The 26,920-nt window shown below is 39.6% G+C and overlaps 2 protein-coding genes across 9 annotated transcripts in view; one reads left to right on the top strand and one right to left on the bottom strand.

The window, feature by feature from the left end:
- The window catches only part of FAM98A (family with sequence similarity 98 member A), a 185,086-nt gene that overhangs the window by 36,987 nt on the left and 121,179 nt on the right, over window positions 1–26,920 (bottom strand). The gene's annotated exons all lie outside the window — the stretch shown is intronic.
- The window catches only part of LTBP1 (latent transforming growth factor beta binding protein 1), a 198,879-nt gene that overhangs the window by 152,743 nt on the left and 19,216 nt on the right, over window positions 1–26,920 (top strand). For all 8 annotated transcript variants that reach the window (XM_061471023.1, XM_061471019.1, XM_061471017.1 and 5 more), the window contains 7 exons: window positions 2,222–2,344; window positions 5,547–5,672; window positions 12,936–13,061; window positions 15,392–15,535; window positions 21,707–21,889; window positions 23,363–23,449; window positions 26,508–26,636. In XM_061471023.1, the coding sequence (XP_061327007.1) occupies window positions 2,222–2,344; window positions 5,547–5,672; window positions 12,936–13,061; window positions 15,392–15,535; window positions 21,707–21,889; window positions 23,363–23,449; window positions 26,508–26,636 (918 nt within the window). The remainder of the gene's footprint in view (window positions 1–2,221; window positions 2,345–5,546; window positions 5,673–12,935; window positions 13,062–15,391; window positions 15,536–21,706; window positions 21,890–23,362; window positions 23,450–26,507; window positions 26,637–26,920) is intronic.

The raw sequence follows: 26,920 nt of genomic DNA, 5'->3' as shown, positions 1-26,920 counted from the left end.
CAACCTTCTACCTGAAGATAGAAAAAGAAGTTATTTCCTAGTAGTCAGAGATCTTCAAGATGTGTGACCACATATATGTTTATATTCTATCTGCCTTATGTTCTCATTCAGCATCTTGTTCTTGAGACGAAGTGACATTGAGACTTTCTGCTGTGTTGCCCTGAAAATGAGGGAACACAAAGTGAGTGAACCTGTGGCCTTGTCACAACAGACATGAAGTATAAATGTGTTCCAGCTGGGCTTACATATCAACTATACATCTCAAAGAACTCAGGTTACTGGAAAAGAGTCAGGTTACTGGAAAAGGAGGCTCTAGTGTTCTCCTAGGAGCCTACAGAGATTCTGCTAGCCAGAATGCTCAAGACACGTACGTTTAAAGGGTAGTAAAAAGCACTGAAGATCACAAGCATGAGTTACTGTCTCTGATTTTTCTGGACATTCTTATGCAGCAACCATAGGACCTGTGAAAAGTTGCATTTTAGAGCAGGAGGTATGCACCTTATGGAAAATAATGAGTTTTGACTGAATTTGGCAGAAGACACCTTCTTGTTGTGAGACTTGGCATTAACTCAGCGCAAGGGAGTCATTCATTTTTTTCCCTCATGTTCCTAGTCAAAATTAATTGCTGTTTTAAATAAGCCACAATTTATTTCTCAGTTCAAAAATTATTATAAAACATGTGGTTATCAAAAGGTCACAACTTTGTCAGCATTAAGTGCAGTTTTATCTGCAATAACATTCATTTATCTAAGAAAACTATTCCTATTTCTTATTTTTATCAAATAGATTAAATCCCAAGGATAATTGCAGTCTGATACAGCGTGGGCTTTCCAGAGATAAGTGTAGAAATGAGGGCATGTCCTCATTTTTAATTACAGTTATTTTTCATTCCTGCAACACAGGAAAAAGTTACAATTCTAATCAGCTAGAATCCATGCTTAAGAGATGAGAATAATCAAAAGCAGTGGAAAAAGTCTTTGATAACTGTTTTTCAAAGGAAACTGTCTGCATTATCTGAGCAATAGACTCAGTGAATTATGAGGTAGGGCACTGTGAAGGCAGGGGGAAATTGCTTCTCAGATGCTTCTTTTATTTGACTCTTTCTGTTTGCTTTTAAAACTTGGGGGCACAGTCATCAAATGGCTTGTGATCTTCAGCTGTAGTGAAAAAAACTGTATAATATTGCTGGAGGGTAGGCACTTACTGAGTTAATCGTGTACCCACAGGATTAACAGAGCTGTGCTCTGTTTCCTCCATTGGGTTGCCTTTAAGCCCTTTGAAAGACAACACCAAGACTTTAGGTGGGAACAATGCCAGTTCTTGAAATACTTGATTACTTTGTATCTGGTTTATATCCTGAAACTTGCCCTCCTATGTGTCAGTCAAAACATTTATCCCATGGATATCAAGACACAGTCTGCCGGCCTGAGGCTTGATGTGTAGTGTACAGGCAGCTGGGAGGTAGACTGCATTCCCTGACTCTGGACCTGGATTTATGGCTTGGATGCTGCACTGTGCAAAAGCAGCTTTTCTGCCTTGCAACCAAGCTGCTAAGCCTGTGAAAGGGCTTTATTGCATCACATGAGCTGCATGAAACAGTAACTATTGACACATCAGTATGTGCAGTGCGGTCCCTATCCTACAAGCCTCCTATCCATGTGGTTGTTTTGTGAGCAGTCTCTGCAGGCATGTCTTGTCTGGTGTATGACGCACCAGTTCTGCTTTAGCTTGCCCATACTCTGGATGCCATCTGAGTCACATCACTTCCAGCTTAGGGATCTCTGTGTAGTGCTCTAAACACGTCCAGAGATGCCTATTGCATGTTTTGCATTAGTAGGCAATTTCAATGTCTGTCTTCTAAATGTACGGCTGCTTGGATTTCTTGTTAACTGCCTTACTGTAACACCATGGTCACCATTGGAGTAGGGTAAAGAGTGGTGTAAAGGTTTGTTATGATAGCTTTCATGACAGATGCAGATGGCATATTAGATGTGTTCACTAGGAATAAATGACATACAAACTCAAAGCTCTCTAGACATACAAGAAGCCTGATGATACGATGAAAGGAGAATTAAATGGACATCCTAAAGCTTAATAAACATGATTTCCACACGTGTGCACATGGTTATTATAGGGCATTGTAGCTTCAAATTGCTATGTTAATATCTAAGTTTTATCAGTTTTTGCATTATCTAATAATTCGGTGATATTTTTGTTTCAGATATTGATGAATGCCTGCGAGACAGTGATATTTGCCTTCGAGGAAATTGCATTAACACTGATGGGTCTTACAAATGCACTTGCCCAGATGGCTTCCAGCAGATAGCGAATAGGGGATGTCAAGGTATGAAGTAGCTATAAAAAAATACCTGGATCATTATAATAAATGTGCAAGTTTGTAAGCATAAGTTGTGATAGTCACAGATCATGCTAAGGGAGAGAAACCCATTTGTAAATTGTAGTACTTTTTTTTCCCATTTTCTATTTCTCTCTGTAAATATATGCTGAGAAACTTTTTCAAGAGGCTGAAGGGAGCAGGAGACTGGACTTTTCCTTGGCACCTCTCTAATACACAGTTTGGACTTGAGCTGAGAGTCTGATTTCCAGCTCGTCTATGTTGAAGACCTTGTGCAACCAACAGTAAATTTGCTGTAAAAGTTCTGAGTATTTTTTGTGGCTGCTTTCTAATTCAGAAAATGTTGCATTCAACTCAAGGAAGTGACCTATTAGACCTTGCTTTAGCAGATAAAAGAGAATTGTTCGTAAACTATAAATCAAAGCCAGCTTTGATACTCTATTCTCTTCACTGTATAAAGTAGTAGTACATAGGCTTCATTTTTAAGTGGATAAATATAGCAAAACAGGAAGTACTTATAAGCCAGCCAAGGGACAGACAGTATTGACAGTATTTTTAACAGAAAAGTATGAATGAAAATTAAAAATCCATTTCAGGTAAGAGCACCACACTTGAGAAAGAAAACCACCAACCCTGAGAAATAACTTGCTGTAGAGGGGAGTGAGACTGCTGGAGAAATAGCCAGATCAACATCAAAACAAATGGAAGAAACGAGCTGATACAATGAATACTGACATGTTAGAATAGCAAAGAATTGGATGCGGTGAAAGAGCAATAAAGGGGGATCTTTGGCTAGCAGAATTGAGCATGGTTAGACTTTTTTTACTGGGCTGAGAACTTGTTAAGCTCTTACAGGATGCAATAGTGGGATTTTTGTTTGTCAAGGATGGGTGTCTTCAGTATATTTTCTTGTTCTGTACTTTTCACTGGACAAGGGTAGCCATACTTGTATCGTAAATGATAACTTCTTTACATTTCAGCAGTACTTTCCAAATGATTTAAATGTCAGCTAGAATGAGACATTTTGAAATGAGTGAAAGTTGGTTCTGTCAGGGTTCTGTAATAGCAAGAAAAAAAACCACGTAACATTTTTTGAGAAAACTTACCTGGAGATACGAAATGCATGGCAAGAGATCCAGATAACAGGCCACTAGTGCCAAGTGAGCAAACAATATGTGTTTCAAAATATCTGTATCTATATTGAAAAAGGGATCTCAGTCATGCTTGTAGGATAATGGTCTTCCTTATGGGACACGGTTACTGAGAAGGATTTAGGGGTCAGCAACACTCGGCTGAATGTGAGCTTCCAGTGCAACCCTATGGCCAGTAGGACTAACGCACTCCCCAGAAGACTGGTAAATCGGAATATGCAGCAGGAGTAAGCCAGGTTTTTTTCCCTCTAGTTTGCACTGATACCACTGCTCTTGGCACATTGTACACACAGTACACTGACATTCTGGTGCCCACAGTTCAAAATGGAGGCTGAGCAGTCAGAGATGAACCCCAAAAAACTGATGGCCAGGGGAGGGGAATGGATTGAATGCTTTAAAACCGGGGTTTTTTGTTGTACAAAATTAAAAAAGAAAAAAAAAAGAGAGGTGACGTGAGCATAGCCGTATTATATTCAAAGGAAACAGTAACAGAAAGTAGAACGCTATTAAATTGAACTGGCAAAGTTATCACAGAATGCAGTGTCTGCAAGTTGAATCTGGACTAGTGATAGGAATTAGAAACATGTTTTGGTAAGAAGCAAATCTGCAAGAGTCCAAAACATTAGAAAGGGACCAGTTTGCTCTTTCAGATAAATTATACTCCATTGCCCTAACATTGTTAATTTTCTTATCTTTTAATACATCAGTCTACCTGGTTTGGCAGCTGGAAGAACCTGACAGCTTAGTCTTGAGAACAGGGTGGGTCCTAGAAAGCACTGTACTGTCCTTCTCACTGGTCTGCCACCTCACCTGACTGTCAGAGATTTTCAGGAAGCGTGCCACTGGTCTGCATTTACTGTGAATTCAGAGAAAACTTTATACATGTAGGTGTTGTATGAAGCACAGTGCACTGACTTTTCCCTGTGCACCTCCCACAGATAGTACCCTTCCCCCGAGCTGCCTCTGTTCTTTCCACATGTGCCATGACTTCAGGACACTGGCCTGGAAAGTTTACACACAGGACAAAATCAGTCTGCATCTAAATAGAACTCTGTAATGGGTGTCACGGGTCTTGAAATGATGGTATTGAAATCATGATTTCTCCAGTCTGTGAAAATACTGCCTACTGTGATGTGTTTTGTATGGCTGTAACAATGGCCAGAACCTAAGCAACAAAAGACACAGTTAAGAATAAGAAATTCTAGTATCTGTGATGGATGGATGAGCCACATGTGTAAGTTTTGTTTGTAACTTCGTGTTTGATCTCAGCATGGTGTTGAAAACTTCTTAATAGGTTTTTGTAAAGCAAAATACAAAAGTGCAATTACAATGTGAATGGTAATTCATGTGAAAGCAGTACCTCCTTAATGATTAAATGCAGTCCTTAAGCACTGATGGCAGGTTTTGTTGTTAAGATGAGAGATCGGTTAGAAAGCAGTGCTTGGGGTTTAAATTCACAAGTTTGAAAGGCAGTGTTTGAAAAGTGCTTTCTGTGTTAAAAAAGAAAAACAAAAACAAACCACAACCAAAGAAAAGCAATGATGACAGGCTCTTGTATAGCAACCTTTTGGGAACATTCCCACTCCCCATCAGCATTTGGCTTGAAATTATACAAAATCAGCCTACTGGGAAAGATGCAAGTCTAGACCTGCTGGTAACGCATGGATCCAGATGCACAAGCTGACCAGCACGCAGCAGTCAGAAAGCAATGAGGTGGAGCAGTCTGAGAATTCCCTTAACACAGAAGAAATGTTGGCTAGTACAGAGCTTGTACTGATAACTCATAAACCACTCTCATCTGCTCATCATCACAGATAGTGATGCAGGGAGAGTATGATGCAGCAGAACATACTGATGCCTATACAGAGCTTAAGAATGATCCCAGAAGATTTGGTTACTCTGGAAAATGAGCCCCATTTACATAGCTGTTTGCATAGCTGCAGCTGGTGGAATTCAAAGCTGCTTTTAAGACTAATGGAACTTAGGCTGAATATTGAAGATATCATGATTTGCAAAGCAGTTAATGTGTCTGTTTTCAGATATCAATGAATGTGAGAGATCTGACCTTTGCACACCTCATGGGGAGTGTCTAAACACAGATGGTTCCTACCAGTGCATATGTGAAAGGGGCTTTTCTGTATCTGCAGATCACCGAAGATGTGAAGGTGAGGCAAGTTACAATAATGGATTCCTATTGATTTGCTGTTATTACTTGGGCGAGAAAAGTGGTCATTTTGGGTCTGATACCCCAAATCCACTATTAACTCTGCAGTCTGCCATCTAAGGTCCTTTGTGTTTTTTCTTGTAAGTGCCTGGTACGTTATACTGCTGTTTGAATCTTAAGAAGTGTAACAGGAAATGTACGAAATGGGCAACATAATGGAGTTAATGTTTGTTACGAGCTGTATTTTACTTTTCTTGATTTCTAATAATTTTGTTGTCTTAATAGTAGATTACACAATGAATACTGACCTAACTGTGGCAAAGAAGGGAATGACATTCTGATGTTAAGATATATGAAAGCAGTAGACATCTGCAATAATGTGAAAATACCTTCATAGATGAGAAATTATTTCTGTCTTATATTTATTTCTCGCATCCTTGCTATATATAAAATGCATGTAAAGTGAGTTTGGAACTCACGCTTCTGATGAGGTTCAGTGGGTAAGACCTTCTTGAAATGGCAGAAATGGAGTAAATAATACCAGTAATCAGATCTTTACAGGTCTAAAGCCAGTTAATGGCATGCGCACACTTGAGGTGATGCTGCTCTTCTACACTGAATTTAAAAAAGGAGACTCGTGCTCAATGATACCAAGAAGATAAGCAGTTTTGTGTAGTCAGTGATGCTGGCAGAAAACAAAAACCCCCCTCGTTTACTTTCTACTTCCCCTCATTTACATTCTGGATGATGAATGGCTGTTCTCATGGATGAGAGGGCTGTTCAAGGCAAGAAGCCTTGTGGGAAAAGTTCAGAAGGGGAAAAAAAATCATGCTAGTAGTTCGACAGAATGCATGTAGAGGAGAAGCACTGAGCAGATCATAGCTCACTGTTACAACCTACAGCTAGTGGATCCCTAGCATCCAAGAATTAAGCAAACTGTTCTCTGTCCCAGATTATAGGCCAATAGATCCATATTTGATTTGTTTTCATGGCCCAGCTCTTCTCATAGTTCACTTAGGGACAGTGAAAAGGTTCTTCCTTCAGCGGTGGCGGTGTGTTGAAACTTCTGACTGTTGCATCTATTCCCCCTACTTTTACCAGAGGGTAATAAGCATTATGGCATTATTATCTGAGCAGGCATATAACCTGCTATATGCCATAGTTAGTATATAACTATATAGGTTAACTATAACCTGCTACATGCTATAGTTAGTGATATAACAGCTAATGAAATGAAATACACTGCTGGTAGGAGTACTGTTATGCTGATGTAAGGGGAGTAAGTGCTTGTCGTGGTTTAAACCCAGTCAGGTAACTCGTTCACTCACTCCCCCCCTTCTTTCCCTCCCCCTGCTCCCGGAGGGACGGAGAGGAGAATCGAAAAGAATGCAACTCCCATGGGTTGAGATAAGAACAGTTTAGTAACTAAGGTATAACACAAATCACTACTGCTACCACCAATGATAACAATGATAAAGGAAATAACAAGGGAACAGAATACAAGACCTCAGCACCAGCCGACCGATAACTTGCCCCCCCTCAGCCCGACCAAGCACCGACCGATACCTCCTCCAACCCTGCAGTCTCCCAGCCCTTCCGGCTAACTCCCAGTTACCTCCTGAGCATGACGTGCTGTGGTATGGAATACCTCTTTGGTCAGTTTGGGTCAGGTGTCCTGTCTCTGCTTCCTCCTGGCTTCCCCTTCCCCCTGGCAGAGCATGAGGCTCACAAAGTCCTTGGCCAAACCAAAACATCCTTGTTATCAGCTCTGTTCCCAGGCCAAAAGTCAAAACACAGCACTGCACCAGCTACCAAGAAGGAGAAACATGACTACTACCGCTAAACCCAGGACAGTGCTGTATATTTAGGTATAGTATGACATCACACACACTCTTTGTGGTTTAGTTATTATTGATAACCAGAAAGAATTCCGCAGTATTTTTAGTGCTTTTCCTTCTCTAAACATTTACTTTATTTTGTAATCATGGCATAAGTCAAAAGAGACACTCTTACTGCCAAGACAAAAGCCTGGTCAAGTAGGCTGAAGAGAGTGAATCTGAATAACTCCAGTGATTGATGGACAAGACAGTATTTTGTGATTTCAAGTAATGAAGATAATTCCAAAGCATTTTAAAGGACTCTTTTGGCAGCATGTACCAATGTTCATATTTCACCCAATGTTAAGGAAGGATATGGTCAAATATCTTCAGTTTCTCCACAAGAAAAGTAGTAGCAGGTGCTTTGCTTCACTGCTGAGCATAGCTAAAAAAAAGTGGTCAGAGAAGAATGCAGCCTGCTTTAGTAGAAACCAAACACTTTATTCCAAACCAAAGTTATAAGAACACTTACTAACCTTGTGAAATCAAACTCTCAGAAATTAAAGAAGGCAGAACTGAATAGAAACACAACTTTAAAAAAAAAGTCAGTGGCATCTAGGTCTGGGAGGGATGTACCAGAAAAAATGAGCCCCCCTGTCTGGATAAAGTAGCCCAGTTCTAAGGAAAGGGTTAGTACGAAGTTAATCTCTATATCTCCATTAGGACAAAAAGCCCAAGCTTTTACGAAATAGAAAAAGATGAAATCAGAAGATCTTATTTCCAGAATTGTGAATAGTTTTGGAACATTTTAATGAAGAATCAAACAACACGTACAAAACCAGTTGAGCATGCTTCACAAGTAATCAGCGGTGTGTATGGAATACAGATCAGACTTTATATTCAGCACTTGGAAAAGTATTTTAATAACTTGGCGAAGCAAGGGTACTTCTAGTCTTCTGAAACAGCAGAAGCAGTTCTGAAACTGCCACAGTTAGTTTCTCCATTCTGTCATTTTAATAAAAACAATTCTAGAGTTGAAAAAACTCACTTTGAGGGAGCACTGGTGGCATCATTGTTAGTGTTTGTAGTGGTGTCTGCTTCACGTGAAAGGCAAGATGAAACAAAAGGAACAGAAACAAAAGGAGCGTATGACATTCCAGGTACTAAGATGTGGCTTCCAGCCACAGGAGCTACTGTTCTTTACACTGGGTGCCTCTGTGAATTTACTTCTAGTTAAGTGAGTGAGATTAACTGTTTATACCATCAGAGAAAGAACCTGAGGAAATTTTGCTGGATTCACACGCCTCTTTGTACCTGGGGAGCAGATTTTCCGTATCTCCAGACTTGTTTTGTATGAGCTTGACTCATTTTTTTTTGAAAAGTCAGAAACAACAGCAACATAAAACATTCAAGAACCCCATGTGGTTCAGTTCTGGCATGGAGTTTTTGTGTCCATTGGCCGAAGTAAACTGAACAGCTGTGGAGACTGTCTTCTTCCAAGGTGTAGACAAACTTTTGTTGTGGCAGTGACATTCCACTGCCACCTGGCCCCAGGCTCAGCAATTTGGCTGCACCAGAATCTCTGAAAAGGAGGTTCTTGGAGCACTCCTTTGCTCCCTGCTGAGCTCTCTGGTGTTCCTGTAAAGGCAGCATTTTACCCAGTTGGCTGCTAGTCAATGGGTTGGCAAAAACTCAAGTTCTCTGGCGCTTAAGTCAGTACCCTGCCCCAAGCGCCTCTTCTGTCTCCATGTCCAATCCCATACGTGTCTCAGTGGCTCTCTCACTTTTCCCTCTCTCTGCTCCAAGACCCAGGCTTCACTGCCTACCTCAACAGGTATGCCAAAATAACTTGCACATCCCACCAGATCTCTCCAACCTCTCCTTCTTCCTTTCCCCTCACTTACTGTCTTGTATCCTGCCATCCTATACTAGTCCACTGAATAAGTCAACATGTCTGAGCCTTTTGGATACTTGCATGGGGCATTCACAAATCATTCTGTGATCAAAGAGTAATGTACAAATCTGTACACAAAGATGCTACATTGTCAATTGCTTAAGATGTCTGCATACGTAAGTAGTCTGAAAACTGGCGGCACAAAGAGCAGAGCTGCGAACAGTGCATAACTGTTACCTCTGCCACCACAGGCATTTTAAGATAATAAATGTTTGCTGTAACTGCGTGTCAGAACCATAACTTGCCTGTATATAGGGAAGACAAGGCAACTAAGAAAACCGTATGGTAAATCTAGGACTGCTCTTGGGGCAGAGTATTATCTGTCACATGGAGTAAATTTTATGCAGTAGACAACTTCACAGCTTCGCTAAATCTCTGGTTAAATGTGTAAGTAAGAAAGCTCAGGATCCTGCCAAACATAGATTCAAGTATACATCTCCAGTGGCCCGTCTGAGCTACCTTCTTATTTCCCAGTGGGTAATCACAGACTTCACCAGCCTTCTCACAGTTGGTGACGGAGATGTTTTAGGGCATCCACTACTACTTACCTGGATGCTGGCTAGAGAAGTAAGACCACAAAGGGAAAAACAAGAATCTCTTTCTTACCCGCATCATGGTAGCGTTGGAATGACCATCCAGCATTTTTGCCTCTAGATGGCCGAAGTCTTTATTCAAATGCATATTTTTATAATTTTATCATTATGTGATTTTTATGTATGGATGTTATGGGCAGCCCTGGAAGTCTCAGAATCAGACCTCTGTCCCCTAAGCACTTTATAGAACTGTTCTAGAAAACACTTCCTCTTCCAGCCACTTTGCCATGTAAGTAGATTTCAGTGAGATTTAAATCACACCTGGGGTTAGGCATGCCTTCATCTTGTTCAGTTTGGCAGAAAACAGGAACACAGTGTTGAGCTGAACAGGAGTGCGCTTGAGCACACACGTTTTGCCTTTCTTTAGAACCTGATGATGTTAGATCAAAGGAGTTTTGATTAAAGCAAGCAGCACTGAGTCATGGATTCTAAACCAGGTTCTAATTACAGAGAACTGCTTTAGTCACTATATAGACACAGGATTTATTAGTTTCATATTTAGTTTTTCTCCCTGTAGCAACAGAATTGCTGATTACAAGCCTCTTGCTCTACAGGATGATTAAAGAAACAAATGCCCTTTCTGGCTATAAAATAGGAGTCCTTTGAGCAAGCTGTCTAGATAAGGGAAAATATTTGGGGCTTGGACCTTCTCTGTAATTTTCCATGCACCGAAAGATCCAGTCATGTTCAGACTGTGTACTTTGGAAAAACCAAACTATCTTCTGTGGCTATATTATATACTAAATTAGGACACTTGCTGCAATCACAAGTTTTGTTTCTGCAGCTTTTTAGTCAATGACCTTAATTTACCTTTGGAGAACCAGCTGCATGATCCATTCCCCTATATGTTTCCTTCAACATTTAGCTACTAAGGAAGAGAAATACTGTAATTTAGGTAATTCTAAAATCCCCAGTTGTAGTTCCTTCTCTCTAGGCTTTTAACAGAGTAACTGTCTCATGGCTCAGGAACTTTTGTTGTTAAACTATAGCTGGACACTGAAAATACAAACACTGTATTAATCCCTGTTGTCTTAAATTCCTCTATGTCAATCCACCACTGTTCACTCATTTTGAATTACTTCGCTTTTCTTAACAGGGAATAAGAGAGAGTATTCACATTTTTTGACCAGATATGTGAAACTCTGAGGATCACAAGATTAAATACTAAAATATGTTACACAGGTATAGTGCACAGCAGCAAGAGGTTGTGCGTAGTCTCTTCTGGCCTAGCTGGATTGGATTCTAAACTGTTCAGACCCCAGCCACAGCTCATAAGAAAAGCTGGTTTTCAAGACCCATAAAAGCTTCTTCCTGAGGCAGGCAGAGCATATGTGAATGAATTTGAGCACTTGGGGAGCAAGAGGGCAGCACAACAGGTAACCTGCGTGGATGGTAATGCCATGTTGCTAATACTTGGTTAGCTTGGGGACCTGCTGACCACATGGTTTAAAGACCAAGAATTCCCTTTCAGCTGAGCATAAGATACAATTTAAAATGCCCATGCTTGGTGAGCACTGTCAGGAGAATGAGGTGCATCTTTGCTGCCTTTTCTTGGCCTTTGAGACAGCTGTGAAAGGCTGGAGGAGCAGACAGGACTATGCTTGAGCCCTACTCTCACCTTTCAGAAAGACACTAAGCAGCAGCGCTGCTCCCCTGTTCAAAGAAATTGTCTCTCTGGCAGTGCAGGACTCGATCCCACCAGCTTCTTAGTTCAGTGAGTACCAAAGGCCTTCACTGGAGGTAGAATAATGGCAGGCTGCATCATAAATCAAAAGCTAATCACTTTATTCACCGTTTATAATGAAGATGATCCCTGAGGCACAATACAGAAGGCAATTCGAAGCAGACAGCAGCCTTACTTAACAGTCATAATAGTTTCTAGGGAAGAAATGTAACAGTAATTTCTCTGCTTCAAACTGCAGAGGAATTTAGAAGGCAGAAGATACTAATTCTGCTATCCTGGCAGGTCCCCAGTTTCAGTTAATGTTCTTCCTGAAAAACATACCGCAACATCTTTAATGACTACAGATGGTCGTGGCCTTGGGTTTAGGTCTTACTTGGAGTGAAGATAAAAATAATACATTCCTAGCACTTATAATACACTTACAGGTGTATTATAACTTACAGGATCTGCCTTACAGGCAGAACTTACAGATTCTGCCACAAGCAGCTCTGCTTCATTATAGGGTGATGTGCAGTTGAGTCAAAGAACAGACTTACTCAAGCAGATGACTCTTACTTGTAAGGCCAGCAAACCACATATGGGAACTATAAATGAAAGGGCCAGTACAGAAAGCATGGGGGCACTGTAATTGCTCTGCCTACCTGAGTAAGATTATTCATCTGTGTAAATTTACAAGATTAAAGCCAAAAGGCACAGTGCACAGAGAATCACCGCCACACATGCACCATGAATTTCTCTTCTGTGCTGAGAGCCAGAATGAGATCTGTGCACAATGAAATCTTCTGCATAGTGGATGCAACCATGCTCTTGAGCTCTTCTGGTAGGCACAGTGGGTCCAGTTTCACACATGTTGTTGACTGTATAATGCTACACTGGCAGAATCTGTAAGGCAGTCAGAGAGATGGTCATATTTAAACTATGCATTATTCTGGTATGTAACATTGTGGCATGATTGGCAGGTTTGGTGGAACAGATGGGAGACAGTTGACCAAAACCATTGCCTGAAGTTTTGTACAAAGTTAACACTGAAACAATCTCTTAAATTGTATGTATGCTCACATTAAATTTTTGTCTCATCCTTTGCGTTTTCCTTCCCAGTGTACAGAGAGATACAACTGCATCTCTTTGCAAAAATGGCTCTGCTGGGTTTTTGCCCTCTTCAAGTGTGTCTGCCCCTGTCACACACCTTGTCTGATGTTATAATTCTTCCTTGCAGACGTTGATGAATGTGCAAACAGCACAACATGTGGCAGTCATGGGTTCTGTGAAAATATGGATGGCTCCTACCGCTGCCTCTGTTACCAAGGGTATCAGGATCTACAGGATGGGCAAGGGTGTACAGGTGAGTTCTTAGATGCAAGCAGTCTTTCCTGCAAGGTTCTAGTGAGCAGAGTGGCATTATGAGCAAAATGCATTTCTTCACAAGAACATTTTTGGTTTACATTGTTTTTTACTGAAGTTGTACTACTTTACTAGTAAAGTAAGGTTGAGCAGTTGAGCTCTGCGTTACTCAGTGAACTTTGTATGGGAAACTTAACTATGTATCCATTCAATGAGAGTTCGTTATTAGGCTCAAATGGAAACCAACACCAAATAAGTTGAGCCACACATTTCATCTCTGAAAAAAAAACAACCCAAACCACCACAAGAAACCTCACTATTGCTGCACCTCAGGCCCATTCACAAATATAAACCATACGATACTGAAGTTAATACATTAGCCTATTTAAATGCAACATCTGTTTAGTCCTTTAGCTGAATAACCAGAACTCTGTACTACCCCCTGCAGGAAATCATGTCTGGCATGCGGTACAGCCAGTGGGAGTCAGATGGCACACCTCCCTAGGTACATTGTATTTGTACACATTTTAAGATTGGCTTTGAGCTCCAAGAATGACACCTATCGCCGTGAAAAATGGTGACATTTCTGTAAAGGTGTAAATACTACACATTTCTCTTGAGTAATGGGTTTCCAGGTCTGTTGTTAATGGCAGTGGCTGGACCTGAGAACCATCTGAGGCAGCACAAGTTTCTAATAAAAAATTAGTACCGGATCAAGGAAAGGTATTCATTAAGCAGTTTCTTCAACCCAGACTCGGCATGAAACACATTTGCCAGGAACAGAGACCTAAATGGAATACTGAGCAGAGGGGAGTTTGAAGTTTTACAGAAGTGTTTGTATGTGTTTTCTAATATATTAAATAGTTTTATTACAAAATTCTTTATGCCATTTGGCACTTAGTTTGCAACATAGCAATGTTTATCTTTGCATACAGTGACTTTCCATGGGTGAAAACAAATAAAGGAAAAAAAAAAGAATCAAAATCTCGTGTAAAACTAAATTAAATTTTGAGTCGCCAGTGAACTGATTCTGCACCATAAAATAATGTGGGTTTTTTATTGTAGATGTGATATAATATAAAATACTCTTAATTTTTGACGCCAGTTTTCTACCAAAATAATGTTAGGAGAAGGTAAGTCTCTTTATTTCCAGGCAACATTCCCCAAATTCCTTAAAACAAAAGTAAGGAATAAAGAAAGATAAACAAAAAATATAAACAAAAAGCTAATAAGTAAGGAAGAAACAAAGAGAAAAAAAATAAGATAAACAAAAATCTAACTACATTTTAGAAGTGCTGAGCAAACCACAAGTTAAAATGTATATTTAAGTAAAAATACACAAAATTGCCATTCAGTCATATGACAAGACTTTCATTCTTGATGGATAAGAGGTTCAAAGGATAAAGCATTGCCTCCCAAGTTACACTTTAGCAACCCCACTCGATTATAGACATTTTTGAATTGTTGCACACAAATTATGATTTTTAGAGTCTGTCATTAGTAGAAAAGTAGATTTTCAAGCGTAAACTTCAGCAACTGAAAAGGGAGTAAAGTTAAGTGAACCTGACAGTATCTGGTAACCCTTGTTTAAACAGCAGACAACTCTCTCATCAATCAAAAAAGCATTTCATGTTTGACTAGTTAGCAGGCATACAGAATCCAAGTTAAAAATATGTGGGGTTTGGGGGGAGGGGAAATTTGCAGCATTCAGCAGGGGCTCCCTGGGAAACCTGGTGGGTTCCAGAGCAGCCTGTGAGATTGTGCATACCAGAGGCGGGGGGGTGGGGGGGGTGGGGGGGGGTGGTGATGAGATGAGGAATTCATTGTGCAGTGAATGTTCATGAGGAAAATAGGATTTTGTGGAGAAAAGGAAATTCTCTTTTCATACTGCAGTCAGATTGCAACAAAACCTACTCATTGTGCTCCTTGAGTTCAGTGGAATTTTGATCATAAAGTAAGTTAAGAAAACAAAGAAAATTAGTCTGAATCTTAAATCCCAAGAAAAGGGTATTAAGAAAAGCAAGTATTTAAAAATTAGAAAGAACCCCCCCCCCCCAAAAAAAAAAAAAAAGAAAAAATTAAAGCCAGTGTTCTGGTCTACAAGCAGCACCTAATCAGCACCTATAAACTGTACTGTGGCTTTCAGGGGCCTTTTTTTCAGAGGACTGACTACTTGTTTATGAATCCACATAGGTATTAGTGAGTTTTTAATCCTTCTCCAGAGATCTTATCTGTAATCTGACAGACAGTATTGGCACAGATACAGCAGATAAAAGAACAAACTGTCAGTAATGGGTCTGGATTGATTTATGGTTTGGATTTTTCCCCCAGATGTGAATGAATGTGAAATGCTGAGTGGAGTATGTGGCGAAGCCCTCTGTGAAAATGTGGATGGTTCTTTCTTGTGCCTGTGCTCTGATGAAAACCAGGAGTATGATCCGATGACCGGACAGTGTCGCTTCCGTACCTCACCAGGTAAAATGCCAGTAGATTTTTGCATGCTTGGCCTGATTTCCACTGCATATGTAACCAATGGAAAGTTAAAGTTGATTTAAATGCTGGTGTTGCTTTAACTATAACAGAAAAAAATTGTCTTCTTGAAAGTCTGTGTGAGAGGAAGCTTTTCTAGCATGGAATATGCTATCAGTGAGTCATTAGGAGTGAAAATACAGCAGAAACACCTTTTAATTCTGATGCATCAACAGACTTGGCAGTAATAATGAATAGTTACAGCAGTTGAGAATAACAGTCTCTTGTTTGCTGTACTGTAAGAATGAAACATGATATGGAAGCAAGTCTCTGATGAGTGAGCTTATTTTCAGTTCAGATTTTTACAAACATCCGCTAGTACACTCAGACAATGTTTAATGGGGCATATGATTAAAACCAAAATTTGCATATACCAGTCACCTGTTAGCTTTACCTAGTACTAACGTAAGTCCTCAGAAAAGGTAGGTAGGAAAGCAAAAAAACAAAACACTGAATTGTCGTCATTCCCTCTGAGGACCTTTTTGAGTGCCCTTGCCTAGTTTACTCAAAATTTTTTCCGATGTCCTATTTTTCCTCATAGTCCGTTGTGCTGCATTTGTGAGCTTTTGTTATCAGGTATTTTGGGTATTGCAAATACTACTGGAAATATGCTTATTAAAATGAGTTTAAAACTCCTAAAGTTGTCTCCGCATTTCTGCACTGATCCAGTTTGGAGAAAGGAACAAGCCCACACTAAGGAGCACCAGAGTACGAGAAATGAAGGGGTTTACTTGTGCAGCTTTTTTTCCCCTCCAGAATGCAAATCTTGGTATTCTTCTTCTTTTGTTCTTACACTGCAGGCTGAGGCTGATCCAGCTTTCGGAAAGCTTTAAAATAACTGGCTTTAGTGCCAGGATGCAGGTTCTACAGCTTACATCAGTACTGTCAACAGAGGAATACTCTACTATCAGTACTAACTCCATTTTGTCCTCACCAGTAGAACAGAGCTTTACTGTTACCAGTTTGGAACGAAGCCATTCTTCTTTCCCTCCAGCCTTCCTTGGGCCCTAACAAATCATGTGTTTCATCTTTGCCTCTTGTCTAGTAAGATCATTGAGGAAGAATATAGAATCATAGGAGACCAGAAAACATGCAAATTGGGACCCAGTGAGATGTACTCTTGAACTCCACTAAAAGTGGCAGTATTAGGAATAGAGATATTACTGTTTATTTTAGTTCCAAAGTTAAAGGAGGAAAGTACTGTTGTTAGGTCTGTTTAGGATTTTTGCTTTCCTGTATATCCTGCAGCCTTGCTGGGTTGTTTTTTTTTCCGGTTGTCAGTTGGCTTCTGTTTCTCAAGACCTCAGAGACTGACTAGTCAAGTGGTGACACTGCCCCATGTACCACTGGATGGAACGTTTTAGGAGCTGACAGCGCACACTTCATTATTCTACATATGCTCACTGTGCTTATTCTTATTTTGTGCTGGGACCCAATTGCACTTGTGCAGCTGAAGAGGGAACAAAACCAGTCTTTTCCTCCCCATTTATAAGTGCCATAAGCCCCATGTGCTCACGGCAGGATGAGCAAGAAACAGCTGTGTTGTTTGGCCCAGCAATGTGTACTTCAGCCTCACCTGAAACCAGCTGCAGCGTGATCATATAGGAATAGCATGTTATCTCCCTGCAAAGTAGCCTCCCTGGAGTAGCCACATCCTCTGGCTTTGACAAACACATGCTGAAGTCAGGAGTGGTGCTTTGAGAGTGCCTACGGCACATGTGGACATCATCTGCCAACATTAGCTTGCATCATGCCTGTTTTCAGAAAGGAAGAATTTAATGTGCATTATCCTGTTGCAGATATCTATAATTCAGTGGTTTACTCACTTTTGCCTATTTCTCATTTTTTATTTTTGTGTATGAAGAAACGTTCATCCACCTTGTATCTAGTGCAAATAAGTGAAGATTGTTGAAAAGTTACTATCATTTGGGAACATTTTTGCATGTGGTTAAAGGCTGTTAGCTTTGTGTAATGCTGTGGGTACACACTTCCCCTTACTTGCCATCTTGAGACTTCTTTCTATTTAGATTTCACTTGGTGGAAATTCATCTGTTGTTAGCTGTGTCCTGAAACAATCCTCTCAGTGCGCATATCGGGAATTCTGGCCCATCTTGTCATGTTCCACTAGCAAACAGAAAACAGTATAAGGTTTGATTATCTTATTCCCCTCCTCTCTGCCGTGCTAAGCACAAAATGTAGCAAGCGCTTCAGAAGGGAGAGAAAGTAAAATCGAAAAGCAGAAAGAACTCTTTTGTATTAGATGAGACTTTGCTGTTACACATCTTTGTACCTAAGAGGGAAAAAAAATGCATGCTTTGGGTTAAAGTCTTCTCCTTTATTCTTCTAACAAGACATGTAAAGCCACTTACAATGAATTTCTAGCAAGTACCAAGCTGAATGCAGTTTGAGTAATAATCCTTATTAACATGGTTTTCATTCTTTCCACATAAGAAAAAATGCATGCTCTAGTATGCGTCTAAATTATTAACATATACTCATATATTACTAATATATCGCACCACGTTGAATCCAGAACCAGAAGGATAGTATGTATTTGAGGACTATAATACAGATGATCTAAGCTCGGCCAATAAACAGAATTCCAGTGAAAGTACTTCACCGAGGTACCAGGGCCCACTTAGGTACCTACAGCTAATTTAGAAGTCGTTCTCCCCTGGTTACATGAAATGTGACCAGTTGTTTATGGCAAGATATTTAACAGTACGTACTAGGATTTTTATGTAAAACTGACAGTTTTGGTGTCCAAACATGACAGTCTCTCCTCGAGTGATTTGTATTAAAGCAACATCAAACCCTCCTGCATCTAACCAACCACCAGCACAAAAAAAAAGAGGCTGCCAAGTAACAGTTTATAAATCTGATCCAAAAGCTTCCTCAAGGCTACAAATTTGGTGCCCGAGTACAAATTTTGAATTTCCTAAACTTTAAGGTCTTTCTAAGTGTTAACGCTTTAAAGGAAATGCTTCATATTTGTTGGGAGGGGTGAGGGGGGTTAAAGGCAATACGTGCATGGCTTTTGAAAGTAAATAATGATCTGAACTTCAGTTATCTGTGAACATAGTCTTAGATTCAACGTCCTTACTAATTCCACCTGTGAATAAGAGGAGTCAGTTCTCAGCTGCAGTATGTAAAATCCCATCAGTTCTATATATTTCAGGTTATTTTCACATCACAGATATTAACAGGGCATTGTTTAGGCAAATATTTAAGTGTATACTGAAGTCTAAGCATATGCTAATATCCTGATTATCCACTGAATCCTGTATGATTTTTTCTATCAAACACATGCTGAAGCATGTTGTTGGATCGAGGTTACTCTAAGGTATATAAATCTATTTCTATTAATTACTTCAGAGTTCAATCTAGCAGCAACTCTTTTACAGACAGTTAATAGAAAAGTCATATCAACAACCTGAAAATTATGTTCCTTTACCAGCATGCCTTAGGTAGAGAGATATTTAACATTTTCTAGCAACAAAATACCTGAAACAACGACGATACCAAAAAAATAAGTATCCTTTTCCTATCATATTTTGTCCACAGACCTAGTGAAACCACTTTCAAAACCAGCCTGTTTACTGAATGCTTAATAACGTATGAGAGAGAAATTATAAGCCTGTAGACACAGACTGGTCCTGGTTTTCAAAAAAAAAAAAAAAAAAGGCAGATTTGTGTCTCATTTGCCTTCCAAACATCCATGACGCCTGCTTGACTAACCCTCAGTCACAGCTGTGTAAACAACAAACTTTTAAGCTGCTGAACAGATAATGGGAGGAGAAACCAACACATCATACGTAAAAGGGGAATAAACAATGACATGATAAGATTGTCTCCCCTTTCTCCTGGGGCAGCTTCTGGTGTTCTTGCTCTGGTAAACAGCATGAAAACTGCCATACTTTTTCTCCTGTTGATGATTTGGCTTTGATTCAGTTAAACAGATGGCAAATGGCCAAGGAAAATGTATAATCTGGTGTCTCCTCTCTCACCTTGGAGTAACAGATTTAGTTCAGTTGTGTTTCTGTGACACCATAGTCTTAACATAGCTCTTACCGGCTAGCAGTAGATACCACAAACTCACCCCACTTTATGAAATTCAGCACATTATGGAAAATTGTAATTATCTGATGAGGGGAGACCACAGACTAAACAAACAAATACGATATAAGCACTCAGCTGGGTGTTCCCTTTAATGTACAACTTAGTTACACTGGCTAAACACCAAAGGAAAGTTTGCCTTGTAGGGGACAAGATTGTACGGAGTTTGAATAGAGGTATCTTGCCAGCCCCTCAACCTCCCAAAAGAGAAACAGTCATTTTTCTGAAGAAAACAGAAAAAAATCCAATTGTCTGTTTGGAATTAGAAGCCTGAAGAACTATTACTCACATCCATACTATTGAAGTGCAACAAGAAGCAATCCATAGTGGCATTTTTAAACCTGCTTTTCTCAAAACAGATCTAATATTTGCATGCTTATTTGCATGCTCAGTAAAGTTGCCTTGCCCCATGTGCTTGGGACAATGGGGATGGGCAGCATTTGTGGGACAATCATTATCTTCAAGATCCCACCTCACAACCATTATTTTTTAAGTGGATGGGATTAGAAATAAAACCATCCTGTAACTGGCATAAAGAGGCTGAGCTTGATCTCCAGGAGATGGAGGTGGGAAGATGATGTGGTGAACTAGGCTTTACCAGCTATACCGATACATTACGTGGGCCAGCCTTAAACTTTTTAATGGAAAGAACTGCAAGGCGAACAGAGGTAGTCTGTACACCACAACTCTTTGGGTCTTACTAATCTTGTAACATTTTGAAATGCACTGTCACTCAGGCATAAAGTTTCAGTTCCTGCCTGGATGCATGCATTACTTGCGAAATTTCTTGCGCTTGGTATATTATGTGAAAGCCTGAGCAGCAACGAATGAAACCTCAAACAATGGACTATCAGCCAACGTGCAGTAAGTTCTAGTAGGTTTTTGTGAATTAAGGGTAATGAATTACACTAAGCATAATGAATTTCCCAGAATAAATAGGAAATAAAGTAATAGCCTCAAGATTTATCTATCTGAAGTTCCTGAAGAAAGTTTTGGGTATGATTAATAAATGTGAACATTTGTGATTTTAGAACTTGGTTACTTTATGGATGGCCATATTTTTTCACAAGTTTTTCATACTGATCAAGTGTGAATAACAATTTTATGTGACAGTTCCTTCTTCTGAGCTCGACGAGAATTTTTGTGGAAGTACAAGGTTAGATAGACAGAGTTCTGCAAAACATAGAAGCTTTAACTAGGTATTTCTTTTGAAACTCACTTCTTGGTGTACTTTAGGACTGCATTGCTTTAGAAAGGTTTTTGACTATTAAAGGGGGGGTTTATTGAATCTATGGAAGAAACTATTTTGCCTCCAGTCCTTATAAATACTGTGAGAGGACCCACTCAACTACTGAAGGCAGAAAATCTGACTTCTTGGCTGGATGCCTATTTTAAAGTAAAGCCACAGAGTCAGTTAACTTGACATCTGCATTATATTCCTCTGCTTACTGTGGAGTCAGTTGCTTACTTTTGCAAAATCTATAAAGGGCCTTGTATTCAAGTGTGGAACATGTTTTTTTTTCCCAGAGAAATTAAAAGGGGCTGGAAATGTTCATTCTTTTGAAAATTGGACCTTTTCAGTTTTTGTCTTAGCTCCTTTATCTGTAAAGCGAAGTTGTAATGTTTGCTCACCTTTCTGAAGAGCTTCCAAACTCATATGTGAAAAGCAGTACATCGGTAGTTGGGTACTTTAGTTAGGTAGCTGAGCATGAAAGCAGGTACTTCATGCACTGCATAAAAATAAAAGGTGCAAATGTGAAGAATCCCTTTGAGGCCAAGGTGGACAGCAGGTCTGAAAAAGTCAAAGGAAGGTTATCAACTTCCATCATTCTTTGTAAGAACAAAAGTTCAACCAAAATTCGTACTTAACCGTTCTCTTCCCTACTTGACAATGCTGTTTTTCACTGTGGTGAAATTGAGGCATAGGGGCTGTTCTGATTCTGTAAAATTGATTCATTTCACGTCATCTTATGTGATTTATGTTTTTTTTCTCACCTTTAGAACTCCCAGCAGAGCCTGATGAACATGAAGATGGAAAGAAGGAATGCTATTACAATCTGAACGATGCTAATTTCTGTGACAATGTGCTTACATCCAATGTAACCAAACAAGAATGCTGCTGTACCTTGGGTGCTGGCTGGGGTGATAACTGTGAAATCTTCCCATGCCCTGTCTTTGGAACTGGTAAGAGGAGGCCCTCTATCCGTTCAGTCTTTTGAAGCGTTGTGTTTACGTTAATAGTAATGTGCTTTGCCTTCAGAGAAGGCTTGCCTATTAAATCACACATTCTGTAGTATTTAGTCATGACTTAACCATGGGAGATTTCCACAGTGGAAAAGTTAGCAAGTTAATAGGAATAACTCATAGAATCATAGAATGGTTAAGGTCGGAAAAGACCTTAATATCATCTAGTTCCAACCCCCTGCCATGGGCAAGGATGCCTCAAACCTAGACCATGTCACCCAAGGCTCTGTCCAACCTGGCCTAAACACTGCCAGGGATGGAGTATTTACATACCTGGTGTAGATCCACTGCCTTCACTACAGTTACCCCAGGCATAAAACCAGCCTGGTTTTGAACAGCATTATCTCAACTGATTTTAAACAAAGTTGGATTCTCACAGAAACTTTTTCTAGATGCTGCAACATGTTAGATTTTTTTCCCACAAGCCGGGAAACAAAGGTAAGCCTTACAATGGTTTTGAGTCTGCAGCTATTCCTTGTAATGTTGTTTTTACAGCACTAAGAATTACTGATGTATAAGATGACATTAGTTTTACATTTGCTACTTACTGAATAATTCAGTTAATCATGTTGTCTACAGACCATTGTTTAACCTCTAAATATTAAATTAGAAAAACATAGCCATATGACATTTGTCACAAATATTAAAAACAGTGCTTGAAACATAAAGAGTGATGGCTGAAATTCAAAATCCATCTGGAAAAAATCACATAAGAGAGAACATGTGTAAAATTTTTGAGATTAAACACTAAAGATTATTATTCACACAAATGTATCATCAAGTTTAATTCCTGTTTTAACTATACTTTAGAACCAGTGAAACTGAAAAAAAATGTATTATGAAAAGAGCCTCTGTGCTTGGATAGGCTTATTTGGTTTTGTAGTCTCCCAGACACTTTAAATAATTTTCCTTTGTAATCCACACCATGTTCTCCTGTTGCAGTCAATTAGTGTTTTTCCTGTATAAGGACTGAAGAATGTGGACAGGGGCTTGTATCTCAGTTGGGGTATGTCTAGATTGCAGCTTGCAGTATAGCTCAGAGAGGCTCATGCTAGCTTTAATTAAGATAATTTGGCTACTGGTATTGTTATAACTGCAGTGCACCATAAAACCAAGGAAGGAGTATATTCTCCTGCCAAGCAGCAAGAGAAACTAGTTTGCATGGAGCTCTGTGATGCTGTGGGTATCCTAGCTAGGTTTTTCAAACCTAGCTCTACCAACGGGGAGCAAGAGAAAGCCAGGCCATAGTGTCAGCATCCCCTACTTAGCTAAAGGTGTGCATGACTTCCTGATAGATGTGAATAAGGCAAAACATTGCCTCAGATTTCTCAAAATACCCTGAAACACATATGCAATACATACATATGCAACTTTTTCTTAATAACGTAATTTTTTGCTTGCTTTCTCTCCTAGCTGAATTTAGTGATTTGTGTCCTGAAGGAAAAGGTTTCATTCCCACTGGAGAATCATCTTACGGGCTTCTCGCTCAGAATTACAAAGGTCAGTACTGACTTGTATTACATTTAGTTATTTCAGAAGTTCTGGTAGTTGACTAGAAATGTCAGCCAGCAATGTAAATATACTAATTCAAATTGTATTAGGTGATAAAAGCAGTTTATGGCATGAAGCATTACTGAAAATCATCCTCTGACAAATTGTTAAGAATGCCAATTATAGTCTTTGCAATATTCTGGTTTAATTGGTACTAAGTGCTATATACTGTGAGAGTAGCTGCTGACACCGCAAACCTCAAGTATTCATTTACATATGAATTGCAAAACCACCTTAAATTTGTAAATAAATGTGTGAGGAGTTGGAAGAGAGAAAGAACTTCTGTTAAACATTAGACCTACAAGTTAGAATGGATATAAAAACTGAAGAGAAGTTCAACAATGATATTTTCATTACAGACCTTCATGAAATAGTTGAACAAAAAGGCTGTAGAGAAATATGAGTGATAGGAGTTAGTGGGTGTAAGCAGGAGGGAGCTAAGAAGGAAGAATGAGATTAGTGAAATTCCTTTTCAAGTTTGAGAAGTACCTATCAGTATGAATAATTTGTGAGATTAATTTTCCTTGGCATAAATACATGGTATTTGTGTTAGCTAAAATAAAGTCAACATTTTATCTTTGGATTACTTAGCAGCTACAGGATCTTTAGAAAAGCACGGGTGTTAATGTATCTGTTCCTGTTGGAATTGCTGTTTTACAAGTCAAGGAGTAAATGTAGAAAGTACTCAGTTCATATCACATAAAAAGACGTTAATAGAGCCATAGTATCAGCTGGTTGATAGATAAGCATTTCTCAGAGTTGCTTCTAGCTAAATCACTTAATCTGTCAGACCTAATCCTGAGAGATAGCAAAAACTGGTGGGACTTGAAAGGTTTTGGGTTTCTTTCCTAGCAATTGTTATGTGTCTTTTTTGAACTACCTTTCCTCACTGAGGACACTACAAGGTCAGTTTTCCTTTCGAGTTCGTGACTAGGACATGTTTCAGTTCAGTTCTCTTAGTAATTTTTTTTGTGTTATCCTCACGAGGTGTTTCTTTGCACCTGTAAAGTGCATGGGACGTGGAAAAGATACTAAAGGTTATAAAGCACCAATAACCAGATTCATTCAAATTAATGTGGGCATTTAAATGGGGTAACTCATGTAAGACCTCTACTCTCTGGAGGTGTTGCTTTGTCCACCAACCTGCAGTAAAGAACAAAGTGCCATGGGGTGAATCCAGACCCAAGACTAATGGGAGCAGAGTTGGATAGACCTACAAGTTACATCTAGCCAGGTCAGAACACTGTCACAGAGCTCATCTTAAAGGACTTAATACTCTCTGAGAGGATTTTTCTTCAGGGATTCCTTAAGTGTGCTGTTTGTCTTTGCGATCTAAGATATCTGTATATCTTTACAATGTAGATTTAGGACATGCTGTGTGTACAGTGCCTCAGAGAAAGTCTGCTTTGTTTTTGCTGTGCTATCTCAGAGTTGATAACATCTCTGGCTGCCATAAATATTGAAGTGAGGAAATAGTTCATCTGGAACTATCTTCCACAAATCCTTGCCATAATAAGACTTTTTCTGTTTTCAGTAAGTTTATTTTGTAATAACCTTAGGAATGGCACAATGGCCAAACAATAAATGGATAAGTACTTTTAGTAATATGACCATTACAGCGTGCTAGGACATCTAGTCTGATCCTCTGTTACACTAACTCTTATGTTCCTTTTGCTTTCATCTACAAGCTTCTGCTTGTAGGAGCAACTCTTTATTTCTCAATTGGAAACAATTGTCAGAAGTGAACATACTCAGCTAGCCTTCCCTGACTTTACTCTCAGGCTTTCCCATTCTTCCACAGACATAAATCCATGTTCCACAGGAAAAAGCAGATGGTGTACATAACATTTCTTACTAATCTTTTCATCGTTCTTGTTGCTGGACAGTCAAACTTAAAATATTTAATGTTGAAGTGGCTGGAAGACTGGCTATAAAAATAAATAGCTCTATAGCCCTTTCAGTTCTTCCGGGAAAAGTAAACATTTGCATAATTCACCTTTAAAACTGCTGTACAGCTGGAAATTACAGCTTTGGGCTGAAATCTGTGTTGCCCAAGAGTAGATGGGGAGTAAATCTATAGGGGAGAGTGGATAAAGATAACTGGTATTGAAAGGAGGATCACCTGCTTTACATTGTGCTTTTTATTGCCATTTGTGATACCAGCCTCACTTTAACAGGCTATTCTAGCTAGGTCTAGCAAATGAAAAGTAGGTTTGGAAAAAGGAAGTGAATGGAATTCCAACAGCAACAAATACATAAATACAAGACTGGGGAAAAATGTGTACAACTGTGAAAAGCTATATATGAGCTGGCATATATTTTCCATGAAACCTCCTGAAAACATTTAGCCCCATTTGAAAGTGTGGTAGATTCTCTTTGATAGCTGTAATGGGATCTGTAGTAGTTGCAGCCTAGTATCTAGCAACAAACACAGTTGGTCCTGTGTGGTGGGAAGTATCCACAGAATTTGTGCATACAGAAGTCACAAGCAGTGCAGATATGAAGATTCCCGACCCAGCATAGCAGTCACCAAACTGTATGGAAAGAGGAGAGCACTCACAAAAACCATCCATTGCCATAACTGCTTAGTTAGTTTTGTAATTAGATTGTGTGATTAAATTAGATCCATGGTGGGAACCCCTTGGCTGAAGCAAATTATACTGGAAAATACAGGCCATATTTTACATCTGGTTTGTTTGGAGTGATACCAAAGGAAAGAAAGGGATGCTACAGATTCTTCCAGTCTTTGTGTGCCACAGAACTTAATTCTGACCAAGGGAAAGGGAAAGTCATGGTCCACCAGTTTTTCCTTTCCTATTCTAGCTACAAGCACACCATAGCCTTCCACAGCAGTTGTTTTTATCCAGTGGATATCTGTGCTCTTGGGGCCTTCTGTTTAAAGTGAAGTTTCCTTGAACAGAGAAGTATAGAGGCTTTATTCCATCCTGCTTCTCTGCATGGCCTCATAGTAATTATGGTAACACGGCCTTTAATGTTTACTCCCCAGATGCTGATGAATGCCAACTCTTTGGACAAGAAATCTGTAAAAATGGCTTCTGTTTGAATACGCAGCCAGGTTACGAGTGCTACTGCAAACAAGGCACATACTATGACCCTGTTAAGCTCCAGTGCTTTGGTAAGTTTATTTAAAGTGGTCTTGTCACCATAATGGTATGCAGATGGGCAAAACAAGCAAAGTTGTACAGCAGGATTCTCATCAGAACTGCAGTATTCCCAGCAAGGGGAAGAACACTGGGCCTCCAAACTCCTCTAGCAGCTTTTTAAGAGGCATTGGGTCATTTCCCTTCATTTCTGCTTGGCTGGGCAGCAATTCTGGCTGACATGGCAATGGCATGTAGAGCAGGCTTTGCTTTATTTGCTTCCTTTTTCAGCAAATTGTTCCCAGGAGTTTGCATCTCC

The sequence above is a fragment of the Pezoporus flaviventris genome, unplaced genomic scaffold (genome assembly GCF_033815535.1).
Source record: "Pezoporus flaviventris isolate CSIRO_AGI_PZ_B2104156 unplaced genomic scaffold, CSIRO_AGI_Pfla_v1 ptg000066l, whole genome shotgun sequence".
Classification (NCBI taxonomy): Eukaryota; Metazoa; Chordata; class Aves; order Psittaciformes; family Psittacidae; genus Pezoporus; species Pezoporus flaviventris.
This window is presented reverse-complemented; position numbering and strand designations above follow the sequence as displayed.